The sequence below is a fragment of the Eptatretus burgeri genome, chromosome 3 (genome assembly GCF_056783735.1).
Source record: "Eptatretus burgeri isolate ZD-2024b chromosome 3, Ebu_testis_v1, whole genome shotgun sequence".
NCBI lineage: Eukaryota > Metazoa > Chordata > Myxini > Myxiniformes > Myxinidae > Eptatretus > Eptatretus burgeri.
Genome location: NC_140963.1, coordinates 59,422,600 through 59,450,068, shown reverse-complemented (window position 1 = coordinate 59,450,068; position 27,469 = coordinate 59,422,600). Strand labels below are relative to the sequence as shown.

General features: G+C 43.7%; 2 protein-coding genes across 6 annotated transcripts in view; both read right to left on the bottom strand.

Annotated features, from left to right (window-relative positions):
• LOC147029999 (lysosomal cholesterol signaling protein-like) overlaps positions 1-10,912 on the bottom strand; it is a 91,415-nt gene extending 80,503 nt beyond the window's left edge. Inside the window, exons 1-2 of one of the 4 annotated variants that reach the window (XM_085873599.1) lie at positions 10,732-10,912; positions 10,545-10,600 (exon numbers count right to left, since the gene is read on the bottom strand). The gene's annotated coding sequence lies outside the window, so the exon portion shown is untranslated. Of the gene's footprint in view, positions 1-10,538; positions 10,601-10,731 lie in introns of all 4 variants that reach the window. The other 3 variants (XM_085873597.1, XM_085873596.1, XM_085873598.1) reach the window with 3 other exon arrangements.
• Positions 10,913-14,920: 4,008 nt separating this feature from the next.
• LOC147029997 (WAS/WASL-interacting protein family member 1-like) overlaps positions 14,921-27,469 on the bottom strand; it is an 88,630-nt gene continuing 76,081 nt past the window's right edge. For both annotated transcript variants that reach the window (XM_085873601.1, XM_085873602.1), the window contains exons 6-8: positions 19,013-19,210; positions 18,793-18,897; positions 14,921-17,786 (exon numbers count right to left, since the gene is read on the bottom strand). In XM_085873601.1, the coding sequence (XP_085729727.1) occupies positions 17,761-17,786; positions 18,793-18,897; positions 19,013-19,210 (329 nt within the window). In that variant the 3' untranslated portion in view covers positions 14,921-17,760. The remainder of the gene's footprint in view (positions 17,787-18,792; positions 18,898-19,012; positions 19,211-27,469) is intronic.

Genomic DNA, 27,469 nt, shown 5'->3' with positions numbered 1-27,469 from the left:
CCCTCGCTCCACCACCCCTCCTCCCTCACTCCGCCACCCCTCCTCCCTCGCTCCGCCACCCCCTTCTGCCACTCCTCCTGCCTCACTCCACCATCCCTCCACTTCTCCTCACCCCCTCTTTCCTCACTCCGCCATCCCTCCACTCCTCCTCGCCCCCTCCGCCATACCTCCACTCCTCCTCGCTCCACCACCCATCGCCCCTCCATCCTTCCTCAGTCCACCACTCATCCTCGCCCCGCCTTCCTCACTCCACCACTCATCCTCGCCCCACCACTCATCCTCGCCCCGCCTTTCTCACTCCACCACTCATCCTCGCCCACCCCACCACTCATCCTCGCCCCGCCTTTCTCACTCCACCACTCATCCTTGCCCCAACACCACTCATCCTCGCCCCCTTCCTCACTCCACCACTCATCCTCGCCCCCCCCCACCAGCGCTTCCTTCTTCACTCGCCGCTCCCTCCTCTCCTTCTTACTCCACTCCCCCCCCCCCCCGCTGCCACCCACCCTTAATATTGCCCTCAGCGAAGCAACGGGTTGTATTTGCTCATTAATAATAATTAAGTAATTAATCAATTCATTGATAAATCAAAAAATAAAAATCCCATTTTTTGTGAAAGCACATCTTCACTTTTTTCCCCAACTTTCAGCTTCCTAGCTCAAAGGGTGGCTGAGATATCGACCAGACAAACAAGAAAGAAAATAATTGACAGATTAATTGCAAAATTAAAATAAATAAATAATAATCATAAAATAATTACTTTCTTAATCAATTAGCAAATTGATTACAGGTGGTTACACCTGTCATCCCTTTCGGCAAACATTCAGTTTGAACAGACTTTCTCTGGCCATATTTTTAATAACTATCAAGGTCCCATGGATTTTATTAGTGCATAAAGGCCCGGTCACACCTTGACGTTTTAGCCAGCGATGGCAACGTATTAAAATGTATGTAAAACGCTGGCTTACGTTGAACTTTTGATGTTTTTTTTTAAAGATTCGGACGTATTCATAGCGACTTGGTCTTATGTATAACGCATTGGTAACGGACACAGAACGTTTCGTTGCGTTATAGATAACTTATACCAACGAATGCTGAACCTGTTGTCGGCCTACACAACCGATGCCCAACGATAGTCTAACTTAGGCATAGCACGTTGCACGCATCGCCGACGATGTCGTGACGTAGCCTATTAAAAGGCTGACGCACAACGATTCGAATCATAACTGCCGTAGAAATGGAAGTGTCAACATCGCGGTCACACCTTGGCGATCTTGCCAGCGTATGCCGACCTAAGAAAAATGTGTCTAAAACGTTGGGGCACGTCAAATACGGTATGAGTAAGTTTGGTATACGTGAGTACAACGCTAAAGTACGCTATCATACGTCATAGTAAGTAGAGTACGTCAAGAAATTTTAAACATGCTCAAAATTTTACGACGTACTCGGCGTATGACACACGTTCCGCATGCGATGGAGATAAGTTTTACACACGATATGTGGACGCTTACACACGTCCACAAAGGCTACTTATAAGCTACTCATAAGTCGAAACACGTCGCGGTAATGTCTTTTTTACGCGAAACTTATTTCTAACTTATGTTTGACGTGCTTTGAACCAATTCTTTACGTAGTCCCAACACACATCGATGTATGTAGACGTATTCCAATGACGTCTTACGGTCGACAAAAAAAAAAAAAATTTACGTGTTTCTAGCTTACAACTGCCATATAAAGACGTGTTCCCAGCGGTTTTGGGAATTGGTATATAAAAATGCTGCTCATAAAAGGGGAACCCAACAGTGTTTTCGAGTCCTTTTTGAGTCGATGTCCATGTCAGCAGTAACAGTATCAGTATCAGTATCAGTATTAGTAGTAGTTTGTTCATGTTGGCAGTAGTAGGTGAGTGTGAGAGGGAGGGTGTGGGTTATGATGGATTGTCCTTGCGTTTAACGATTTAACGATTTAAATGATAAACTCAACGATTTAAATGGCTGCATCTCCACTATTGAAAGTAGACGCTTGCGCTCAACAATTGGATTTTTTTTACACTCAACGACTTTTAAACGGTATCACTCAGCTATTTTCATTGTTTACAATGAACGATTTAAATTGCTGTCACTCGCCTTTGTTTTTTGACGCTGGCGCTCGGAAATTTTTATCGTTTCTATTGAACGTGCTAAATCGCTCAAACCCCACTATTGAAAGTAGACGCTTGCGCTCAACAATTGGATTTTTTTTACACTCAACGACTTTTAAACGGTACCACTCAGCTATTTTCATTGTTTACAATGAACGATTTAAATTGCTGTCACTCGCCTTTGTTTTTTGACGCTGGCGCTCGGAAATTTTTATCGTTTCTATTGAACGTGCTAAATCGCTCAAACCCCACTATTGAAAGTAGACGCTTGCGCTCAACAATTGGATTTTTTTTTACACTCAACGACTTTTAAACGGTACCACTCAACTATTTTCATTGTTTACAATGAACGATTTAAATTGCTGTCACTCGCCTTTGTTTTTTGACGCTGGGGTTTGGAAATTTGAAGCGTTTCTTCTGAACGTGTTAAAACGCTCAAACTCGACTATTTTAAATAGACACTGCCGATGGACAATTGGAATCATAGCCAAGCTAGACATCGAAGTGTGAACATCCTCGTCATGCCGAAGAAAAGTTTGAAGAATGCTGCAAATAAGTGTCCTGGCCGTGGCCGTGGATGCTGATGCAAGGACGATCCATTATACCGACGTCTTTCAGCCTATGAGTAACTTAAAAGTAACGTCTGTCGACGTGTGGCAACGATCGCGTAACGTGCCAACAACACATTAATCATAGGTTAGAAATAAGTTTCGGGTACGCTAAACATTACCTTATGATTATGACATTACCATTACCTAAACAACTTATGATTAACTTACAAGTAGCATGTGTTGACGTCTGTCAACGATCGCAGACCGTGCATACAACTTGTGGCAAGCGTAGCGGAACGTGTGAGTCATACGCCGGCATACGTCGTGAAATTTCAAGCATGAAAAAATTTGAGGACAACCAAAAAGTACAACGTTTAAAGCCAGCGTACAACGACGTATGGCAGTGTTTTTCAGCGTGCTCTCAATGTTATCAAAACTTACCCATAACGTATTCAACGTGTGCCAGCGTTTTAGAAAAAAAAATCAAAAATCGGCATACGTTGGCTAAAACGTCAAGGTGTGACCGGGCCTTCAGATAGTACAAGTACTGCACTATCCTAGAAAAGTAAAACATTCATGGGACCTTGGTGGTGGTGGTCGTATGGCAGCTTCGCTGCTGGGGTAGCTATCATTTCTTGAAGCGCAACTGTCGCTGATGCAGTGCCCCTCTACCAGCACACACACTGGACCTGGTACTCATTTTGCCGACCTCGGAAGGATGAAAGGCCGAGTCAACCCCTTGGTGTATTAATTCAGCAGCCAACACCAGGCTTAACACCTTGGTGGTTATGGCAGTAAAGGGGGTCTCAAGACCACTTCGGGCGAAACGAAGCCCTTTTTTGAGCCACGCCCACTCCCATAACCAACCTGATATTTTGAAACTAACATCATCAAATGAAAGTTCCATATCTATACTAACAAAACAAATAGTAAAATCCACGGGAACTTTTAAAAACAAAGAATAAAACAGGTCCAAAGTTCCCTTGTTTGACAGATAATGTACAGGTATGTACACGACATGTACATGGTCTGCCTGTGTTACTAATTTCCATCACTTGCTATAGAAGTCCACTATATTCCATTGCTGATTCAAGAGTAAAGTACTTTCACTAAATGTCTTATCTGTTTTTGGGCCATCCATCCTAAAAATCTTTTTGTTTCCTTTAATCCCATGCTGTTTTGAATGTGGCCGAGATAGGTAGAAAAATGTTTTCTCGATGTGAATCTTTTATTTTCCTGAAAAGTTTGAAGAAAATCCGTGAAATATTTAGATACAATTTATGTAACTCTTGGGTAGGATGGCTTATAAGAAACGGACAGTATTTTTAGGATGGTCCATGGGAATCTGTCCACATTTTTTCTATGCTAAAGGTTTGATGTATGCCTTGGCATCTTCATAATCTTTCTTTTGGAAGATCAGCTGGCATCGATTGTTGATAACCGTTGGCAGATGCATCTTGCACAGAACTGTTGAAATTGGGTGTTCTTCGATCTCTGGTGGACTGGGCCAAATGAATAATTCCTTTCCACACAAATGAAGGAATGAAACCTTGACAGACTCTGCATTCTCCAGAATTCAGTGATGCTATTACTGGTCAGAGAGTGAGCTCTTAGTGGTAGAAATGGGCCGCAAATACCATGATTTCCGTTGCAGAAAATGCACAATCTATAAGCCATGGCTGAGTGATGTCACCTGAAACAAAAAGATGCATTTACTGTCGAGCAAAAGTATGTGTTTGGAGAAGTAGGCCGAAACTTTTCTTGGTGCATAAATAAAATGATTTTTTTTCTCTAAGATTTATTTAGCCTACGTTTTTTCAGAATGGACTGAATATGAACAGCAGGAAGCAATGTTTAAATCACCCCATTTTTCTACTGGCTTTCATTCAACAAACCAAAATATAAATAAATCAACTAAACATGAACTAGACTCAGCCATGCTATCCCTGACATCATGGCATTAGTATGACCTACATTCATAATGCCTAATGATAGAACTATGCTAATTTCACATAGGAACAGACAGTAAACATATGGTATCTTGGATTGAATTGATGGTGGATTTCAAAACTGCTAATCCCAGATAACCTTTGACCCATTTATAAGAAGACAAACGTGGGAAATTGTAACTTACCAGGTATGATATATAAGGATTGGGGGGATATAAATTCAGCTTTTTTACATGTTCTTTCATCTTGCCAAGACAAAGAAAAACAAATTACAAATGGCATGATGGGACAAAAAGTCATGTAAGGCAGCAAATACAAATGAAAGAAATCACTTTGCATCTCATAATTACGTGGTTTCAAGATAAAGAATGTACAAAAGACAAAATTTGCTCTAAACAGCATTTATTTCATAATACATACATATTGTTGTAGAATTCCGACCCGTCGGCGTTCAAACGACCGCATCTAACCAATAGCGGTCGCTTCGCCCACCAAACGGACAATCCAGTCGTGACTTTCTGGAACAATGCCAGAAACCAGTCACGGGGGGGGGGGGGGGGTTTAATCCCACCACGGCCCAGTCCGTATTCTACCGGCGCGAAATAGGGTCAATCGCCGAATATCGATATACCGAAGTATCCGCGCGGGTAACCTACCGAGGGACTGTACCTCGGCGAAGGTCTGCTTGGACACGAACTGCTTAAGCGGTCCGTTCCGTTCTGGGATAACCGAGCGGGTATTATCGCCAGACCTTTCCGAACCCGATTCTATTTATCGGCTATTTAAATACCAACTATATTCCGAGTGCAAGATGGGGCAGTTCAATGAGGGAATGGACGCAACGAACAGGTTTACATTCACACAAGGACATTTATTATAATAAAACACGTATGCAATTAAACAAGGCAAAACACGTATGCAATTATACAAGCAACAAAAGCACGACAAAAGAACTACAACCGTCTACTTATTATGTACAGTCACTTGCACCTAACAGCAGTTTATACTTATTAGACGGGCGCACGCGCACGCACGCACGCACGCACGCACGCACGCACGCACGCACGCACACACACACACACACACACACACACACACACACACACACACACACACACACACACACACACACACACACACACACACACACACGCACGCACGAAATGGTGGCAGAGGCCTTTAATAACGAGCTCCAGCTCAGAGGACAGGTGAGCTGAAACCCAGAACCTATCTCAAACCTCTCCACCTCGTGTGGTCTTCAAGTTGTTCGGACTCGGGCTCCAGCGAGAGCGAGCTGGATCCAATTGCCGTGAGCTGCGATCCTTCCCGAGCTCCTGCGAATCCTCCCGCGCTTCTCAACACGTGCTGGTGAGACAAGGCGCCAATCCTTCCGTCAATGCGTCGCTTCCCCGAGGAACCACCTCCTGCGCTTCTCAACACGTGCTGGTGAGACAAGGTGCCGATCCTTCCCGTCGATGCGTCGGTTCCCTGAGGAACCACTACACGAAGAGGTCGATGAGTCGCACCAAGCCGGGAACCAAAATGGAGAACAAAGAGCTCCACGAACCAAGAAGAAGAAGAAGAAGCCACCACTCACAGCTCGAGCCGAGCGACCAGCTCAACTCTCTTCCAAGCAAAGCAGCTCGAAGCAAAAAGCTCTCCCGAGCCAAGCAGAAGCCGAAGCTCACTGACCCGATGGTCTGCTGAACGACTCCTCTCTCCTCCCTTCTCCAACTCTGCCCACGAACAAAAGAAGAAAATCTCATCTTATCCTTCTCCCGCCATTCCCCCGATCCCGGCGTGACTCATGCCCTTGTGCTCCACCCCCCGCTCAGCCATGGGTGGGAGGGAGTTGTTGACATCATGAGTCACTGGACGGCAGGGTGGTTCTTGCTCTTCGCAGAAGAGGGGGAGGGATGTCTCCATTATTCGCTCCCTAACTATTAAATCGATCTGCAGCACATCTAATCGATTTCTGAACATTTAAACAATGAAAGGTGAGCTATCTAGGGAACAAGCACTTATTGACATAGCTGACTAAAGGAACCTGTATGTTGTGTGCAATCGAATTCCCAAATTCATAACAATATTTTACAATTTCAAATAGAATCAGCAATGGAATATAGTGGACTGCTAATGGAAACTGGTGATAGAGGCAGACAATGTACATATATGTACATCGCTATCTTATATATTATTTCCGAGTTTGTGGTTTCGTGTCGCGCAATCTTCGACTTTGTTCTGCGCTCGAGTAACGTGATATTCGGCTTACATTATCTCAAAGACCATATGAGGTGCATGGTACAAAAAAAAAAGTAAATAAAATGGTTCTGAAACAGTGAAATCGTATTCCACTTACTGCATTAAAGTAAAATTACTACTGATACTCTGCATCAGTTCCTTTCTCAAACGCACCCACCCCAACATGTCGCGCAGAGCGTGGGTTATGCTAGTGTACATTATGTCAAACAAGGTAACCTTGGACCTGTTTTATTCTTTGTTTTTAAAAGGTCCCATGGATTTTACTATTGGTTTTGTTAGTGTAGATATGGAACTTTCATTTAATAATATTAGTTTCAAAATATTAGGATGGTTATGGGAGTGAGTGTGGCTCGAAAAAAGGGCTTCGTATAGCCTCAAGTGGTCTTGAGACCCCCTGTACTGCCACAACCACCAAGGTCCCATGAATGTTTCACTTTCAGAGGATAGTTTTACTGTACTTGTTCTATCTTATGCACTAATAAACTCCATGGGACCTTGATGGCTATTAAAAATATGGCCAGAGAAAGTCTGAAGTGAATGTTTGCCGAAAGGGATTATAGGTGGCGCCACTCTCCATAACCATCCAGATCCCATAGATTTTTGTACAAAATATTTTAGTACCCAAACCATATAATAAGTTTGAAAGGAATTTCCTTGGGCAACTGATGATTATTCTAAAGAATTCACTTTGAAAATGGAAAAATATTTCAAGGGTGTCAAAATCTCCAAACTTTGAGTGTGGCCCAAACGGCGGGGAATGGGTCAATCACATCAAACATTTGGCTGAGTTTTAGACCATACACAACCGAGGATAAAAATTTGAAAAATATCTGAAGACATCAATGTTCATGGGTGGGCCTATCTTATAAAAATTCACGCTTAATGGTCAGGGAGGTGGGCTTTGGATCCGAGGGTCTTGAGTTCGAATCCCGCTCAGCTGTTGAATGAGAAAAGAATACCAAGTTGAATACCAGGTGAGGTTAACTCGGCCTATATCCTACCGAGGTCGGCAAAATGAGTGCCAGCATGCTGGTAAACTGTGTCGGAGTGGCGACCCGTCCAGGATTGTGCCCGATAGCCAAGGAGACTGCTTGGGCAGCACCAACGCTCTGCACAGAGTGTGGTCCCAATCTTCTCCTCTTCTTCAATATGCTGTACTTGAAAAATTGTTGTTTTTGCAAACAACAAACAGCTGTCTGTGCAAAGCTGAATGCTGTCACCTTTTCTCATTCTGGAGAGCTGATTCATCCTCTTTACTCATTAATTCTCTGCTCTTTTCTCAAATACTGTTATATATTATACTAGAAGGGTATGCTTACACATTGTGTAAGCATACGCACCATGTGCTTCATCGTCATCTCTCATCACTCACCTGCATTTAATATTTAATTTATTTTCTTTTCCTTTTTTTCATTTATAGACGCTTTCCGATGGTTCTGTGATTTCCCCTGGTGTATCGGCTTCAATGTCCATCGGCACACAAAATGACCGACCGTGCTTCCCCATTGTCTCAGGTTGCTCACCTGCATTAAAAAAAAAAAATTCCCCCCATTTATTTATATTTTCATTTGTGGATGTTATCCAACAATTCTGTGAATTTTTCCAGTGTACCGGCTTTGATGTCCTTCGGCACACAACATTTGAGCTTTCCACATCATCCGGAAGGTCCCAATCTGTAATATCAGTCAGTGAGTGAGTGAGTGAGTGAGTCAGTGGTGAAAAAGAGCTTTCATATGGGGCATCCTTCCATTGATTTGACACACAAAACAAGTCCTGGTGAGGGTTTGCAATCTCTTATTGCCCTTTCTAGTTGCTGTTTGAGCTTGATAGATCAAGCTTGTTTACGCCACGTGCCCTCCCACACTTCCCCTGCACTCTCTACTCTCTCATTCTTCGATATCCCTCGAACTGTTTAAGGAGTCCCACGTTTACGACTGTGTTCTCTCTGTTCTGTTACAACTCTCTCTCGAGCCTGGACTTTGCATTTTTTGTTAAAGGAAGAATTATATACAAGAAGGCGAACTGAAGTCCTTGTCCCTTCCTTCGGGTAAAACAGGACAAAAGCTAAAAAAAAACAATCACGTCTAAGGTATGGGTGAGGTAAAGGTATGGGTGAGGGTTAGGAAAAGGTATGGGTGAGGGTTAGGAAAAGGTATGGGTGAGGGTTAGGAAAAGGTATGGGCGAGGGTTAGGAAAAGGTATGGGCGAGGGTTAGGAAAAGGTATGGGCGAGGGTTAGGAAAAGGTATGGGCGAGGGTTAGGAAAAGGTATGGGCGAGGGTTAGGAAAAGGTATGGGCGAGGGTTAGGAAAAGGTATGGGCGAGGGTGAGGCAAAGGTATGGGCGAGGGAGAGGTAAAGTTATGAGCGAGGGAGAGGTAAAGGTATGGGCGAGGTGGGTAAAGGTATGGGCGGGTGAGTAAAGGTATGGGCGAGGGTGAGGTAGGCGAGGGTATAAAGGTATGGGCGAGGGTGAGGTAAAGGTATGGGCGAGGGTGAGGTAAAGGTATGGGTAAGGTATGGGCGAGGGTGAGGTAAAGGTATGGGCGAGGGTGAGGTAAAGGTATGGGCGAGGGTGAGGTAAAGGTATGCGCGAGGGTGAGGTAAAGGTATGGGCGAGGGTGAGGTAAAGGTATGGGCGAGGGTGAGGTAAAGGTATGGGCGAGGTGAGGTAAAGGTATGGGCGAGGGTGAGGTAAAGGTATGGGCGAGGGTGAGGTAAAGGTATGGGCGAGGGTGAGGTAAAGGTATGGGCGAGGGTGAGGTAAAGGTATGGGCGAGGGTGAGGTAAAGGTATGGGCGAGGGTGAGGTAAAGGTATGGGCGAGGGTGAGGTAAAGGTATGGGCGAGGGTGAGGTAAAGGTATGGGCGAGGGTGAGGTAAAGGTATGGGCGAGGGTGAGGTAAAGGTATGGGCGAGGGTGAGGTAAAGGTATGGGCGAGGGTGAGGTAAAGGTATGGGCGAGGGTGAGGTAAAGGTATGGGCGAGGGTGAGGTAAAGGTATGGGCGAGGGTGAGGTAAAGGTATGGGCGAGGGTGAGGTAAAGGTATGGGCGAGGGTGAGGTAAAGGTATGGGCGAGGCTGAGGTAAAGGCACGCGCGAGGGTGAGGTAAAGGTACGGGCGAGGGTGAGGTAAAGGCATGGGCGAGGGTGAGGAAAAGGTCGGGGCGAGGGTGAGGTAAAGGTACGCCCGAGGATGAGGTAAAGGTATGGGCGAGGATGAGGTAAAGGTATGGGTGAGGGTGAGGTAAAGGTATGGGTGAGGTAAAGGTATGGGTGAGGTAAAGGTATGGGTGAGGTAAAGGTATGGGTCAGGTAAAGGTATGGGTGAGGGTGAGGTAAAGGTATGGGTGAGGGTGAGGTAAAGGTATGGGTGAGGGTGAGGTAAAGGTATGGGTGAGGGTGAGGTAAAGGTATGGGTGAGGTAAAGGTATGGGTGAGGTAAAGGTATGGGTGAGGTAAAGGTATGGGTGAGGTAAAGGTATGGGTGAGGTAAAGGTAGTCAGTCCTGTGCATGACTAGTTTTCTGATGGAACTTGCAAGCTTACCCACCGCTCGGAAATAAAAAGCGACGCTGGAACGATATCACACAGTAAAACGACTCGTGATCCCCTGAAAAAAACCATACGTGTACTGTACCTGTACCTGTACATCACCGCCTTGACATCGATTGGCATGGGAGCCGCTTCCACCACGTGGCTCTCAAACGAACGATGTCCGAGTTTAACAGACACAGACAGACAAACAGAGGCAGGGACACACAGTCAGGCCCTTTATAAAGGAGTCGAGATACCACAGATTCAAGCTTTACAGCATTATAAACTACACTCACGAGATCCAACAAACGAGGAGGACTCCACCGCACAGAACGCTCCAAAACCGGAAGTTGAATTCACGAGTTACGCCCTCGTGTGGAGTTGGAGGAGTTGGAGGAGTTGGAGGAGTTGGAGGAGTTGGAGGAGTTGGAGGAGTTGGAGGAGTTGGAGGAGTTGGAGGAGTGGTAGTAGTTGTTGTTGTTGTTTTTAAAATTCAATCCCATGGTTTGACAAAGAGCGAACAGAGCGGGATGGAATAAGATCTTGTAAGGATAAAAGAAGAATTTCCCTGCGTGAGAAAGGATTAATAAACATTTAAAAGGTAATTATAATATAATAACTTAGCAGAAAAATAATGATTTTTAACGTGTCCATTCACAACAAGGGGAATAATTGAGTGAATTTTACTCCAGGTTACTTAGATTATTTCCCGTCGGTGTGGAGATCGACTTTTTAACAAAACCGCTTCAAAAAACAATTAGTGCGTCACAAATCGAGCTTTCGAACACGTTGCCAGGAAGATAAAAAGATCCTTCACCATCTCTCAATGCGATCTAAAGGAAACGTTGGGCAACGCGGAAACAAACAAGTGCCAGTACATTCACAGGACACCGACCCCATGACAAACAAATACACAAACAAACACACAAACAAGTGCCAGTACATTCACAGGACACCGACCCCATGACAAACAAACACACAAACAAACACACAAACAAACAAACAAGTGCCAGTACATTCACAGGACACCGACCCCATGACAAACAAATACACAAACAAACACACAAACAAACAAACAAGTGCCAGTACATTCACAGGACACCGACCCCATGACAAACAAACACACAAACAAACAAGTGCCAGTACATTCACAGGACACCGACCCCATGACAAACAAATACACAAACAAACACACAAACAAACAAGTGCCAGTACATTCACAGGACACCGACCCCTTGCCAAACAAACACACAAACAAACACAAACAAGTGTCAGTACATTCACAGGACACCGACCCCATGCCAAACAAACACACAAACAAGAAGACAACGTTGTGCAGTGCATGATACTTGCAAAATCCATAAAACAAATTTGACCTCAAACATAATTAGCTGGTTGAATTCAGTGACCTGAAATATAAATCGTCTTCAAATTTCAAGTCAATCGGATGAAAATTGAGGATTTTAGAAATCTCACCAAAGTTATTGACATTTGGCCTATGTTCACCTTTTGACCAAAAAAAAATATCTTCTTTCTTATGACAAACTCTACCATGTGGTGAAGTTTGGTGAAATTTGGTTTAGAATTGTGACCTGTAGGTGACAGACAAACAGAATAACAAAATCGATGAACCAACACACTTGAAAAATCTTCAATTTTGCAAGTAACAAACACACAGAGGGGTGAAAACAGAACCTCCTTCACCTCCGGTGGCGGAGGTAATAACACCAATGGTAATAGCATAATAATGATGTTATTACAAAACATTAATGCCAACAAGAGCGAGAATTGCTTTGCAATCCATGTCCCCAAATGATGTGATATTTTCAAAGTCTAAAAAAGGCATATAAACTGAAAAAACTTGACGAAATGCCATGAAACACGAACTTGTTCTGTAACTTATAATAATAAAGCCATGCACCAAATTTCACTTGAATATTTTAAAGAGTATGGGGGAAAAAATTCTGAAAAACCACATGTGGGACGGATGGAAAGCAACCCGAGTCCCCTCTGGTGAAACTGGCAGGGGACTAATAATATCCCCTCTCCCCAAGGGGTTTACTTCCTTGGTCAAACGCCATGTTAACATGTCCAAATAGCTTATCGTGGCGTTTTGAGGGGAATTCATACCAGAAGACAAAGTATTATAAACCACAAACACATATGATTACCCTTTGAAACAGTTGCTACTACTGTTTAACACAAAACTGAAAGGAGGAAACCCAACAATCTTGAGGCCTGAGCCTAGATCTAGTATTGTAATCTATATACCCCAGAGGTTAATAACTTGATCCTTCCTGCCACTCCCAAAGGGAGTGGGTGCACTAGTTAAAATTCAGGAAAAAGTAGTTTATTGTTAATATTGTCATCAATCATTTTTAGATGCCAGACACTTCAAATGCTGAACACAAGATGACGAGCTTTGCTTGTTTAATTCCATGCCACAGATTTCTCAGGTTTGCCAAGTGGGACATCTTTGTTATGCTTTCATAGGAAAATAAAAATAGGGGCAATACCTCTGGGCACTTACCTGGTAGCGGCTGAATAAGAAACCCAGGGAACCACTGGTAGGCATGGATGACCCACAAAATATTTCATGGAGAAGAAAGTAAATACCTATGGATTTTTTTTAATGTTGTGAACAAACTTTGGTAAATCATGGATGATGAAGGTTGTGGTTGTTTCATCAAAATTAGGTGTGTGGCTTTGAAGAAAAAAAAGCAAATACCTATTTTGGGGGCAGCCCCCCCCCAACCCACAGACACCATTAAACCCCAATTTTTTTTTTAATGTCATGAACAAACTTTGGTAAATCATGGGTGATGAAGGTTGTGGTTGAGTTTCGTTAAAGTTATGTGTGCAGTTTCAGAGAAGAAAGCAACATGTTATATTTTGGAGGGGGGGGGGCAACCCTCCAATAAACTCATTCCGTAGACCCCCCTCAGACCCCAATTTTTTAATGCCATGAACAAACTTTGGTACATCACGAATGTTGAAAGTTGTGGTCAAGTTTCAACGGAATTGCATGTATAGTTTTTTAGAGAAAAGCAGATACCTATTTTGGGGGGTGGGGGGGGCAACCCCCCATACACACCCTTAGGGCCCGATTTTTTTAATGCTGTGAACAAACTTTGGTACACACCAGGTGATGAAGGTTGTGGTCAAGTTTAATTGAAATTGAGTGGAGTTTCAGAGAAGAAGTGTAAATGTTTGTGGATGGATGGACGGACAGACGGATGGACGAACCGACGAACGACTTTCCATCCCGTAAGCTCCCCGGAACTACTTTTCAGGTGAGATAAAAATATTTTAAAAACAGTAATGGGAAGGGGAGGCAGAAATTGAGATGAGTTAATTTTTTTGTTTGTTTACATATTTGAGGCTCGTAGAAGAACTAGTACACTGAACAGATCAGGACATAACAGGATGCAAAAGGAACAGTAGAGAGAGGAGGTTGGAGGAGGTTGGGGGGGGGGGGACACCAACAGCAGAATAGAAGGCAAAGATAGAGGGAGACTTGGACAAACAAAGGGTGTGGAGGAATGGGGGGGCAGGAGAGAATGCATGGGGTGAACAAGATGGATACAGAAGGAAACTCCAAGGAGGGAAGACTGGAAATTTTGATGGAGGATGGATTGGGTCCAAAGCAGAGTCCAAAGGACAAATATAGGGAATGAATGGTGAGGATGGGTTAACGAGGGGGGGGGTATTATGTTTTTGGATTGGGCATGATCTGAGATTTTGGTGAACAGCTGTCTTGAAGGAGAAGGATGAGAGGATTTTGGGACATACTCTGTGCAGAGCGTTGGTGCTGCTTAAGCAGTCTCCTTGGCTATTTGGGCACAATCCTGGATGGGTCGCCACTCCGACACAGGATACCAGAAAGCTGGCACTCATTTTTGCCCACCTTGGAAGGATGACAGGCTGAGTTAACCCCATCTGGTATTAATTAAACAGCTGAGCAGGATTTGAACTCAGGACCCTAGGATCCAAAGCCCACCACCCTAACCATTAAGCCAACACCAGGCATTGTCTTGAAGACCTGGAGGGAAGAATGAGATTGAAGAGAATGTGGAATTTGGTTCCATAGGTGGGGGGTTGGAGGGAGTGGAACAAATGAGTGGAGATGAGCAGTGATCCTGGAGATTTATGTAGTTTCACCAGAAGTTGAATTGAATAAGTTGAATTCAGTTCAGTTGAATAAAGCAAGAAAGCAATGTTTCAGATCTAAGGCTTGACCTACTTCAATTACTTAGAAAAAAAATCAAACACAATAATACATTCAAACACCACCACATCAGCATAATAATCTCTTCCACTACTTTTCAAACCACGATGAAACATGACAAAACAAATAAATCTTTGTTTTCAGGAATGAAATCTACAAATTTAACAACATTCATTTTGTGCAATTTTATTATTCCCAACTTTTGCAAATCCACCATAATTATTCTCCTGAATATCAATCAACACCAAATCAAAGTATTCATCAAAATGCACAATTAATATTTATTAAAAGGTTAATAAAAGATACAAGTCATAACACCAATATTTTGCAAATTATCTGTCACAGTATATCCCTAGTGAGACGGACACAATAGGGGATATGCATGAGCGGCATTTTGGATGTTATATCGTGGGTTTTGGTAGCTTCTCGCTTGCCACTGTGATTACTCGGTGATGAGACAAGATAATGCGAAACTACACCCGGCACATCTGGCGATAGTTTTCAATTAGTCACAATGGCTTTGAATTGTCGGTCTCCTTGAATTCCATTTTCAATACTCGGCTTCAAGTGAACGACGGTACCTGCGCAATATTCTTCAGGATAAGTGAAGTAGCTCGCACATGTCACCGATTTAATAAGCAGTCAGAAAAATCCTGAAATAAACTTGTCAAAACAAGAGTCCCATCAAACCACAATCCGAATGTTTGCTTCTAAAGTATATGAAAAGGTTACAAAACTCTAGTAATGGATTTAGTATTGCTGTGAAGAATTTAATTCAACCTGAAAGTGCATTTCAGTGCAGCATAAGCATTTGTGAAGTTGCAAGTGCTGCAAAGTTTTAAAAGTTATATAATATTAAAAAAAATAAAAACAAAAATATTAAGATGCATTTACAAAGTATTCCTTTAGTTTGTTATCAAATATTACTGATGAAAATAAACCAAAGCATCGAAGCAGAGTCCAAAGGACAAATAAAGGGAATGAATAGTGATCACAATCTGCCAGCATAACCACAGCCTTGGTGGTGCTTCACCTTGGCATGCTGTGAATAGTCATATCAAATCCAAATACTGTACACATTTTTTTAAAAAAGGAAACAACTACCATTTCCTTATACTGTATAGAATGAGAACATTTCAAAAAGAAATATGAAAATACATGCTTTGAAAAAGCTTCATATATCCACAAGATATTCCAAGAGCTCTCAAATCGAAGGATAGTTCATGAACATTTAAAACAGTAAAAAAAAAAAAAACAACAAAAAAAAAAACACCTTTCCTTATCTTTCTTTTCAAACGTAATTTTAAAAGCAAGTATTCCAATGACCATGTGTAAGTAAGAAATGATACTGAACAAAAAAATTTCAACTCAGCAAATTGTATTGAGCATCATATCCAATTCATAAATTGATTAATCAAATGTACCATACTCTTGACAGAGCGTCGGTGCTGCTGAAGCAGTTTCTCGGCACACGTTATGCTGTGTGGTTTTCCACTGCCTTCCCAGACATCAGTCAAGGCAGGAATTAGTAATTTATTCAGGGTGCCGCTGATAACTCACCTACTCTTATTGAAAGACACCATGGGATCTTTAACGTACACCAATGGCCAGCACTGGCAGAGGGGTTCTCCAGCTAAATGTCTTTCTGATGCATGACGCACATATAGATGCCTCATCCTGCATGTGAAACACCAGGGTGACAGTTCATAACTGGGTCAAGATTCAAACCCGGGCTCGACAGCTCAGAGCCGAGTGCGCATACCTCTAAACTTATCCTGCTAGTCATGTGATTAATCCTAAGCAAGCAAAAAACGTTTTGTTACATGGAGGTCAAATTGTCAAGTATAACAAATTACAACAAAGACATCGAGTTAAACAAAGAATTGTAACAATCAAAAGGAAACAGAGAAAATGTTAACAAATCTGATATATTTCTGAACTTGCAAGTGCTGCAAAGTTTGGAAAGTTCCTTACAATAAAAAAGCAAAAACAAAAATATAAAGATGCATGCACACGGTCATCCTTTGGTTTATCAAATATTACATGCTGATGAAAATATACCAAGGCATTTATGCAGAGTCCAAAGGAAATTAATCCATGGTCCAAATTTTCCTTTCCCATCGCCATTGTATCAGCATCACATCCACACCAAAATCTTGGTCTTTCCTTGAACCAATGTACAAGATAACAATACAGGTAATACAAAACGAGAAGCTCGACTCGAAGTTTCACCCAATCAATTTGTAAGTCACAGCACACAATTCAAAGGTCTGTGGTTGAAAGGTCGTACATCATTTATTTGAAATAAAAGTAAAGACAAAAACGTGAAAGCAAATTGTTGTGTTAAAGATCTGAAAAACAAGTTTGCTATCTACATAATGTATATAAAAATTTGGCATTGCATTTCACCACATCATACTGTGCACCATTTTCAAATTCTACAAATACAACCCCAAAATCATTAGCAAATCCATGAAAGCCAACATATAATGTTTAAAATACATGTGCATAGCATTGCTTTTATAAATTTATGGCATTGGCAGCATTGAGTACTGCAAAGAACAAAACTGTCTTTACATTCAAAATAGTTTCCTGGTTATTTATATATTTCATACAAATGTCATTTGCAAAAACAACAAAGCAGAAACAAAACGTGTAAAAACTAACAATAAGTTGACTATCCCACCTGGTGTTTGGCTGTCTGATGCAAGTAAACAAACAAATGATACCATTCCTACCATTCCTCGTGTTCCAATAAAATCAACAGCTATTACCATTAAAAGAACTATAACCTGTAAGTGGTGACATTTCCCTGAAAGCCCTCAAGACAAAACAAAAAAGGAAATGAAAAGCAGCTGCAGCACATGAGTGCAAATCAATCAACAGGCTAATATGGCTCATTCCCTTTTGCAAACACATAGAAGGCTTGGAGCAAAAAAAGGTAAATCAAGATAAAGGCCACTTCTTTTTTCTTTTTACAAAAATGGAGATTTATCACCTCAATTGACAAGTTAAACACCTTGGCAAGGATGCACCATTTTCATGGTCAACATGTTCCCTCTTCCTGTTCTTTTTGTCAGCTAACGGTGGAGACAATCTACTGCCGTAGTGGTAGCTGAGCATCTGAGAAAGGATGAATGCAGTTTATACGTTCATGAAAAAAAAAGAAAACAAAGATTAAACATTCAATTCATCAAAAAGGCAATCAAATGAGAAGGTTTAAATACAAGCAAAGCAAAAAAAAAAACTAGAAAGCACTCATCGAGGTGTTCAATTTGAGGTACTACACGATATGGTTCCTAAAACTTGAAAATTTGACCTTGGGGTCAAATATGTTTGACCTTTGGTGCTAACCATGAAGATCAAGGCCAATCGCCACCAAAAATTAATCAGCTGAGCACCAGACCATGAACTATATTCCCATGAAGTTTGAAGACGATCCGATCAAAATTACTCAAAAAATAAGGGTTTCGTCAACTCCCCTGATTTGTGACAAAGTGACCTTGACCTTTGACCTTGACCTTCAAAATTTTATGCGCTGAAAGGGACCTCTATAGGCCTCTGATATGCGAAGTTACAAAAATTTCCAATGATAGCTGTGCTCTGCAGAGTGATTTATACGTGATTACACCCCCCCCCCCAAAAAAAACAAAAAAAAACATACAAGCTGACTAACATATCTTGCAAAAACTTCGTTTTGGCAAGATAAAAAAAAAACATATGAAGGTCAAGGCCAATCGCCACCAAAAATTACTCAGCTGAGCGCCAGACCATGAACTATATTCCCATGAAGTTTGAAGACGATCCGATCAAAATTACTCAAAAAATAAGGGTTTCGTCGACTCCCCTGATTTGCGCCAAAGTGACCTTGACCTTTGACCTTCAAAATTTTGTGCACTGAAAGGGACCTCTATAGGCCTCTGATATGCGAAGTTACAAAAATTTCCGATGATAACTGTGCTCTGCAGAATTTTTTATACGTGATTACAGACAAAAAAAAAAACTAACATATGTTGCAAAACTTCGTTTTGGCAAGATAAAAAAGTTTTGAGTATGAGAAAATCCACCCTGTCAGTTGCGCAAAGGTTGCATGGGAACCTCCTGTTCCTGTGGCAAGGGAAACACTTACTGGCACGGCTCGCCTTGCTCGGGTAAGATTTTGGCAAGTTCTGAAAGGGCTCTGGTGGAGGAAGTTCTTGAATTGAATGGAACTTGAAGCGACTTTCAAAGTCATCTGGAAATGTACACAAGTCAGCAGATGTAAATACATGGATTGTGGCATCCACACACATAAATAAATCCCCTCACTCTCTCTCTTCCCCAGAAGGAGATAATGGTGCAACATGTACCAGCATGGAAGGATCTCCCACCAACACTCGAAATGGATGTTTGATCCAGGCGATGTGCAGGTGGTGGTGGTGGGGGTGGAGGTGCACCTCGGTTGGATGCAGGTGATGCTGAACTGATACGACTTGGTGGTTGTGGTGGTGGCGGAGGTGGTTTTTCTCGGCCTACAGTATCAGACTTTGGTATCGGTGGTAGGGGAACTGAAGGGAAAAAAGAAATAAATAACAAGAAAGATGTCATGCAGAGCATGATATTTGTGACATAATGATAAAGAATACTTACCATGGAAACATCAATTTGGCAATTTCGAAAATTTGACGTATCAAGTGTTTTACACGATTGAATGCAATGCACACCAAATTTGGCTGATAAACTTTCTTACTGTAGCCGAATAGGTGTTTTACACGTTTCAGATGGCCTTGACCTTTGACCAATTTTGACCAGATTTTACACACACATACGTACACATAAACTGCTGGAGTTTCAATTTGACATATTGCAAATATATTGAGGTATGGTAAAAAAAAAATCACAAGAAGTCCCATTTAATTATAATGAGCCAAAATTGTTGTCATGGAAACCTTTGACATGTCAAAACGGCTAAATCGATCGTTCTGATTTTTGGTGAAGCAATTTTTCAACCCAATATGCAAATCCTGTTCAAGTTTCAAGTCAATCGGGTGGCAATTGAGGATTCTATGTAATCTTGACCTTTTGACATCAAACAATAGGCTTCAGTGTCCAAAAATACAAACCCTGTTCAAATTTCAAGTCAATTTGAAGAAAATTGAGGATTGCAAGCAACCATGACTTTTGACCTCAAAAAAAAAAAAAACAGCCTTCAGCCAGTGATCCAATATTGAGAACTCAGAGATATAAAGAGTCTGTATTCCTACTCCAGTGCAAGCGTCACATTCACAACAGAATAAGGTGCAATATTATTGTTTTGCCAGAAATCCTCTTTGTCGACAATCTTTTCTGCACTGTCATACATTTCACATCTTTTATATAATTACCTCCACCACCAAAGGTGGAAGGAAGTTACGTTTTCACCTGTTGATTAATATCTCCATTTGTGAATTTCAGGAGGTGGAAGGACTTAAAATCTCAACCTCCTATAATTTGGTAAAGGATCATTATTCATGAACCAAACTGTTGAAGTTTTGTTCTCATAGCCTCGTTCCAAGGCTCTTTTCAGAATCTTCACTGAACCTAACTCTGACAGCCTCCACTTGTAGCTCGTTTGGAGTGATATTCCCCAAAATGATTTTTAAGTACTCAGTAAGGGTTTTCTTCATCATTCCTGTAGCTCAAACTATCACTGGTATAATTTCAGCTTTCTTCAATTTCCACATCCTCTTGAGCTCAATTTTCATATCTTGCTATTTGGTCATTTCCCTGATTTCTGAAGCATTTAGTCAAAAGACATTGGGAACTGAAACCTCAATCAACAATGCTGACCTTTCCATTTTGTGTTTGAGCATCATGTCCAGATGCAATGCTTTGTTTGCAATGTCCACACTTGATGATATCATCTTGTCATGCGTGAGCATTACATGTTCATTTTCAAGGATCGGACTTGGTTTGTGTTTCCATGATTAATTTCTGGGACTGGGATGTTGAAACGTTTACAGGTGAGCCAGTGGATTACTCTGCAGACGCAATCATGTCTTTCTGTGTACAGCTGTTCCGACAAGTGTTTTTAACATCTCGAAAGGAGGTGGCTGGTATTTTCTGTTTCTACCCCACAAAACCTGCATTTGTCTGATTGGCTCAATCCTGCCATTTTCTTTAAGCATTAGTGTAGTATCCTTGGTCTTGAGCAATTATGATGACTCGTTCTCAATCCCAATTAATTTTACCTCTTCTAAGCTATTCCAATGAGCCTTCCTTATCGATCCCGATTCTAGCAAGTTATTTTTTTTCATATATTCCTGTTCTTTTGGCATTCTCCTATTTGTCAGAATATATCTGATGATATTTCTTTTTGTAGTTTTTCTTTATTTTCTTTGCAATCATTGCTGTTTGTTTCTGTTTCATTTTCCTGGATAGTATCCATCATATGCACCTGTTTTTGGAAGTTCGTTGTGAAATGGATTAATAATCCCCCATCTGTCTGTCTGTTACTTCCAATATCGAAGATTTTTCGAGTATATTCAGTGGTATAGGGGAACTGAGGGGAAAAGAATAATGGTCAGGAATGGGAATATGCGCCGGAGCAGCGCGTCACTGCATCCACTTTCTGCCGGTACTCCAGGGGCCTCAATCTGGCCATCCCACAGATGCCTGGCTCATCTCCTTGAGATGCTGATCAACCTTCTGCAACCACGAGGCACGTGGTCAGCCCATTGGCCTCCTCCACTCACGAGGCTCCTTCGCTGAGAGAATCTGGTGCAGGATTAGCGTCAGAAAAACAAGCCACATGTCCATACAGCCGCAGCTGACAAAGCTCATTTGAGTCTCTCAACAACTGCTTGTTGGACACAAAGTCCGACCCGAGGTAGCCAAGGATTCTCTGAAGAGACCTGGTACCAAAGGAATTAAGACTCCGCCTCGGATCCCTGGTCAGAGTCCAAGTTTAACATCCAGAGTCCAAGTTTCACAGCAATACTGGAAGTACCAAGGACCTGAAGATTCGGACTTTCTTCCTCCTGCACAGGTACCGACAGTGCCTCAGCCCATGATCCAGTGAATCCATGACTCCCCAGGCCCAACCCAGACGTCTATTGATATCTGGCTCACAGCCAGCAGAGATATGAATATCACTGCGAAGGGAAGTGAATCGCTCCATGATCTCAACATGCTCACCAGAAACAGGTACAGACAACATTGCAGCATCCAGGATGTCTTTGAAAACCTGGATCTTCGTTTTGACCCAGGAAACCCAGAAAATCCCAGCGGCTTTGACTCCTTAATCAGTACCTCGAGGGCACCCAAAATTATATCCAGTCTCTGCAAAGATGACTGCATCATCTGCGAAATCAAGGTCAGAGATCTTGACATTCCCAAACAATGCACCGCAGATTAATCTCTCTGACATCCTCCCCAGAATCCAGTCCACACAAGCACAGAAAAGTGTGGGGGCCAGTACACACCCAACGAACTCCAGTAACAACTGGAAATAAGTCGGGGATGGTATCACCACATTTCACAGCACTCTCAGTCCCAGAGTGTAGTTCAGACATCAGATCAATCAGTTTTGGTGGCACCTCACGAAGACCAAGAATCCTCCCGAGGGCATCTCGATTCACTGAATCGAATGCTTTGCAGAGATCAACATAGGCGGCAAGCAGCCCCTGCCGAAACTATCGTCTGCATTGCGAGGATTTGAACGGCAAGGAAACGGTCAATCGTTGACCTCCTTGGTGTAACGCCCGACTGCTCTGGGTGCTGGTGCTTAAGCAGATGGTGGTGAACCCTCTCAATAATTATCTGAGCAAATACCTTGCCCGGCAATGAGAGCAGCATCACCGCTTTGGTAGTTGATGCAGTCCTGGCGATCACCCTTCCTTTTCCAGAGAGGGACAGCAAGGCCCCTCTTCCAGTCAGTTGGGATGATGCTGTGTTCCAGGCAGAGCACAAAACTGCATGTAATGACATAAGTACAGCATTTCAACCAGCCTTGAGAATGGATGGATGCCACAGATCCCAGGAGCTTTACCCCATTTCAACTGGTTCACCGCAGCCTGTGTTTCCACAAATGAAGGTGGATCACAGTTCATTGGAGGGTCAACAATAGGGAATGTAACACACCTGATATCCAACTCAACAGCTGATGGATCAGCCTGGTACAGCCGCTCAAAGTATCCGGCCCAGCGGGCCTTCACTACGGACTCCTCTGTCAAGAGCCCACCACACTCCACTCTGTACTCCAAGGGATGGGCTTGGAGGAACACAATGCACGAATTCCCCTGTAAGCAAGTATGTTGGTCAGTGGATTTTGTTATTCTGTCTGTTTGTGACTTAGCGAAAAAAAATTTTGCCCAGTATGTTGATTTGTCGCATTTGTCTGTCTGTCTGTCACATGTTGTTTGGCCACAGTTTTCAAGCAATCGTTCTGAATTTTTTTGTGGATGTAGGTGACTGGCCAAATAGTCCATCTGTACCAACTGGGTGTTCAAGATACATTGGTATCATTCGATAGCTCTGTGCATCAGGATACCATTTATGCCTGGTAGCAGCTTCAAATGAGCGGCTTTCATTTCAAAATTAGTTGTTCGAAGGAACCTCTATCAGTTCGATGTCCTTGTAAGTCATTTACACTCAAAAGATTCTGGTCATATATGTGATGACTGAAAATAATATACATATAAATAAGGTACCAAATGAAAGCTTACACCATGCTGGTACCTCTAAATGCTATTTTTTAATTTCCTAAAATATAGAAAATAAAATATACATTTCTCACTGGTACTTATTTTCCTTGCTGGATTCCTGACTTCTTTATTGTTTTTTGACACTTCACAAAAATTGCTGTGATTATTTCGAACGCCATTTTATTTATTTTAGGTCAATTCAAAAATGGACAGCACGGAAACGATTTTCATTATTCACATGACTGGTGAGGATCCACATACTGGTCTCAATTCACTGAGGGATCTATAATCCTGGAATTCTCTCCTACGAGCTGCTGGGTTACGACAGCATCGTAATCTGCTGAAAATTGCAGAAAGTGCACAAGAAGGGCAGGTACCATGAGTACATCATCATCGGAAATGTCGGAAGCTCTTCACTATGAAACGAGACTTCGATAAACTTGAAGCAATAAAGGAAGATGAAGTTGAAAAAAAACAAACAAATATGTTTGCGTCAGTCAACATCATCTTCAAGCTCAACTGTGATGGATAAAGTTTGCATATTCTGTCCACCTGGGAAAACTTCAAAGTACATTAAAGGAACACGAACAAGAGAACCACTGACAAAGTGTGTACAGCTTCAAGCTGAGGTCACGATTCGCAACATCGCTATGCAGAGATCAGGTCAGGTCAGGTATGGGAGCATGTGCCAGAACAGCGCGTCGCTGCGTCCACTTTCCGCCGGTACTCCAGGGGCCTCCGTCTGGCCATCCCCCAGGCAGATGCCAGGCCCATCCCCATCTCCTTGAGATGATGGTCAACCTGCTGCAACCATGAGGCACGTGGTCGGCCCACTGGCCTCCTCCACTCATGAGACTCCCTCGCTGAGAGAATCTGGTGAGCAGGATCAGCGTCAGGAAAACGAGCCACATGTCCATACAGCCGCAGCTGACGCTCACGGACTATGCAGGTAACAAATCTCATCCGAGTCTCTCTCAGCAACCGCTCGTTGGACACAAAATCCGACCAGCGATAGCCAAGGATTCTCCGAAGAGACCTGGTACCAAAGGAATTAAGTCTCCGTCTCAGATCCTTGGTCAAAGTCCAAGTCTCGCACCCATAGAGCAAGACTGGAAGTACCAAGGACCTGAAGACTCGGACTTTCGTCCTCCCGCACAGGTACCGGCAGCGCCACACCCCATGATCCAGTGAATCCATGACTCCCCAGGCCCGACCCAGACGTCTATTGACCTCCGGCTCACAACCTGCGGAGACATGAATATCACTGCCAAGGTAAGTGAATCTATCCACGACCTCAACATCCTCACCACAAACAGACACAGACAGGACAGCAGCATCCAAGATGTCACCGAAAGCCTGGATCTTTGTTTTGACCCAAGAAATCCGTCATCCCAACGGCTCCGACTCCTCATTCAGCACCTCGAGGGCCCCCAAGAGGATGTCTAAAGTCTCCGCAAAGATGACTGCATCATCTGCAAAATCAAGGTCCGAGATCTTGACATTGCCAAACGATGCACCGCAACTTGATCTCTCCGACATCCCTCCCAAAAATCCAGTCCATACAAGTGCTGAAAAGTGTGGGGGCAAGTACACACCCCTGACGAACTCCAGTAACAACTGGAAATAAGTCAGAGATGGTACCACCACACTTCACAGCACTCTCAGTACCAGAGTAGAGTTCAGACATCAGATCGATCAGTTTTGGTGGCACCCCACGAAGACCAAGAATCCTCCAGAGGACATCCCGATTCACTGAATCGAACGCTTTACAGAGATCAACATAGGCTGCAAGCAGCCCCTGCCGAAACTCTCGTCTGCGTTCGGTGAGGACACGAAGTGCAAGGATACGGTCAATCGTTGACCTCTTTGGTGTAAAGCCTGACTGCTCTGGACGCTGGTGCTCAAGCAGATGGTGGCGAACCCTATCAAGAATTATCCGAGCAAAGACCTTGCCCGGCACTGAGAGCAGCGTCACCCCTCGGTAGTTGTTGCAGTCTTGGCGATCACCCTTCCTTTCCAGAGAGGGACAACAAGGCCCCTCTTCCAGTCAGTTGGGATGATGCCTGTGTTCCAGGCAGAGCACAAAACTGCATGCAACGACGCGAGTGCAGCATTTCCACCAGCCTTGAGAAGTTCGGCATGAATGCCACAGATCCCTGGAGCTTTGCCCCGTTTCAACTGGTTCACCGCAGCCCGTGTTTCCACAAGCGATGGTGGACCACAGTTGATTCGAGGGTCAGCAACAGGGATTGTAACACCCCTTGACGTCCAACTCGACAGCTGGGGGATCAGCCTGGTACAACCGCTCGAAGTAACCGGCCCAGCGGGCCTTCACTTCAGACTCCTCTGTCAAGAGCCTACCACTCTCTGCTCGAACTGCAGTGCTCCGAGGGATGGGCTTGGATGAACGTAATGCGCGAATTCCCCTGTAAGCGGGACGAGAATCACCTGTCCACAGGTGATGCTCTACCCCCTCACAGATTCCTCGCACATAGGCCTCCTTGTCCACCCTCAGTGCACGTACAGTTTTACGCCTCAGCTCCCTGAACAGCTCAGCTCTGCCATTCAGCCTGGCCCTGCGACTCTGATCAATGGTATCCAGTGTCCCTTGAGAGACAAAATTCTCTCTGCCCTGCGGTGAACTCCAAGGCATCCACCGGCAACATCAAGGACGGTGGTCTTGAAGGTGCTCCACAACTCTTCAGGACCCCCCAAAGCACCCAGACCCCCCAAGTGTCCACTCAGCCTGTTCGCAAACTCCTCAGCTACTCTCTCATCCCTGAGCTTGGCAACATCCAGCCTAGGCTGGGATGGTACCATTCTCCAGGATTTAAGGTGCAGCTTTAGAGTTGCTACAACAAGCCTGTGGTCAGTATTGAGGAACTGAGCACTCCGGTAGACCCTGCAGTTCTGGATCATCCTCCAACGACCGTCAATGAGGACATGGTCAATCTCCTTTGCCACACCGCCAGCGTTGGAATACCAAGTCCAGCGATGAGCTTGCGGGCGCTGAAACCATGAACCAGCCACCCTAAGTCCATGACTTCTTGCAAAGTCAAGGAACTTAGTGCTATTCTGGTTCATAGTTCCTGACCCATGGGGACCAACACACACCTCATAACCATCCCTATCAGTTCCAGTCGATGCATTGAAATCCCCCAAGACTAGAAGTGTATCTCGTCCTGGGGCACTGATCAACCACAGACTCGAGTGTGGCGTAGAATGTGTCCTTCACGGTAAGATCACTCGCCTCAGTCGGAGCATAAATAGAGACCAGGGAAATGACACCTAAGGAGTGACGAATCCTTAATCTCATAATACGCTCGTTGACCGGTGTTACCTCAATTATCATTGGGGTCAGCTTATTGGACACAGCTACAGCAACTCCTTGGGTATGGTAACCATCAGAGCGACCAGACCAATAGTAGGTGTAACCACCCACCATTATCTCGCCGCAATCCGGTCTCCGAACCTCAGAGAGAGCTGCAATCCCGATGTCCAAACGCTTGAGCTCAGATGATAACAGAGACAGGTGATCATCCTCTCTTAGGGATAGGACATTCCAGGCACCCACCCGAAGGGACCGCCTCAGGTTAACCCAAGGAGACCGCCGTCTGGTGGACGACACTCAGCACCACTCCCACACCCTCTCCCGCAATCTGACCCAGGGATGTTACCCGGTGGTTTCCCTTCTATCAAAGATTGGGGGTCCCGAAGGCTTTGCCCCAATCCCATCATCCGGTGAGCTGCCCTGCGAAGGGAAGCTGCACAGGAGGTACTCCCACGGAGTGGGTTTTCAGATTTTTTTGCGTTTTTGCGTTTTGCGGAATGAATCGTTTTACGGTGGCTGGAGTGCAAATCCTGCCACCAACCTCCTAATAAGAAGTAACCCAACTGCAGGAGGACGTCCGCAGACACAGTTGGGCACTAGATATGGATGGCCGTTGGCTCACAAGGAGCTCCTCCGCCCTTTGACAGGTTTTGTTTTTAATCCTGCTGGGTGTCCATATCCAAACACCCTCCTCACCAGAAAACCTGGTGGGGGAGACGGTTTAGTCGCCGACAACCCGACCATGGAACAGGTTAGTACAGGTTTACATGGTACCTGTAGCAGGTCACAGATCGAACCTGACCTGACCTAGG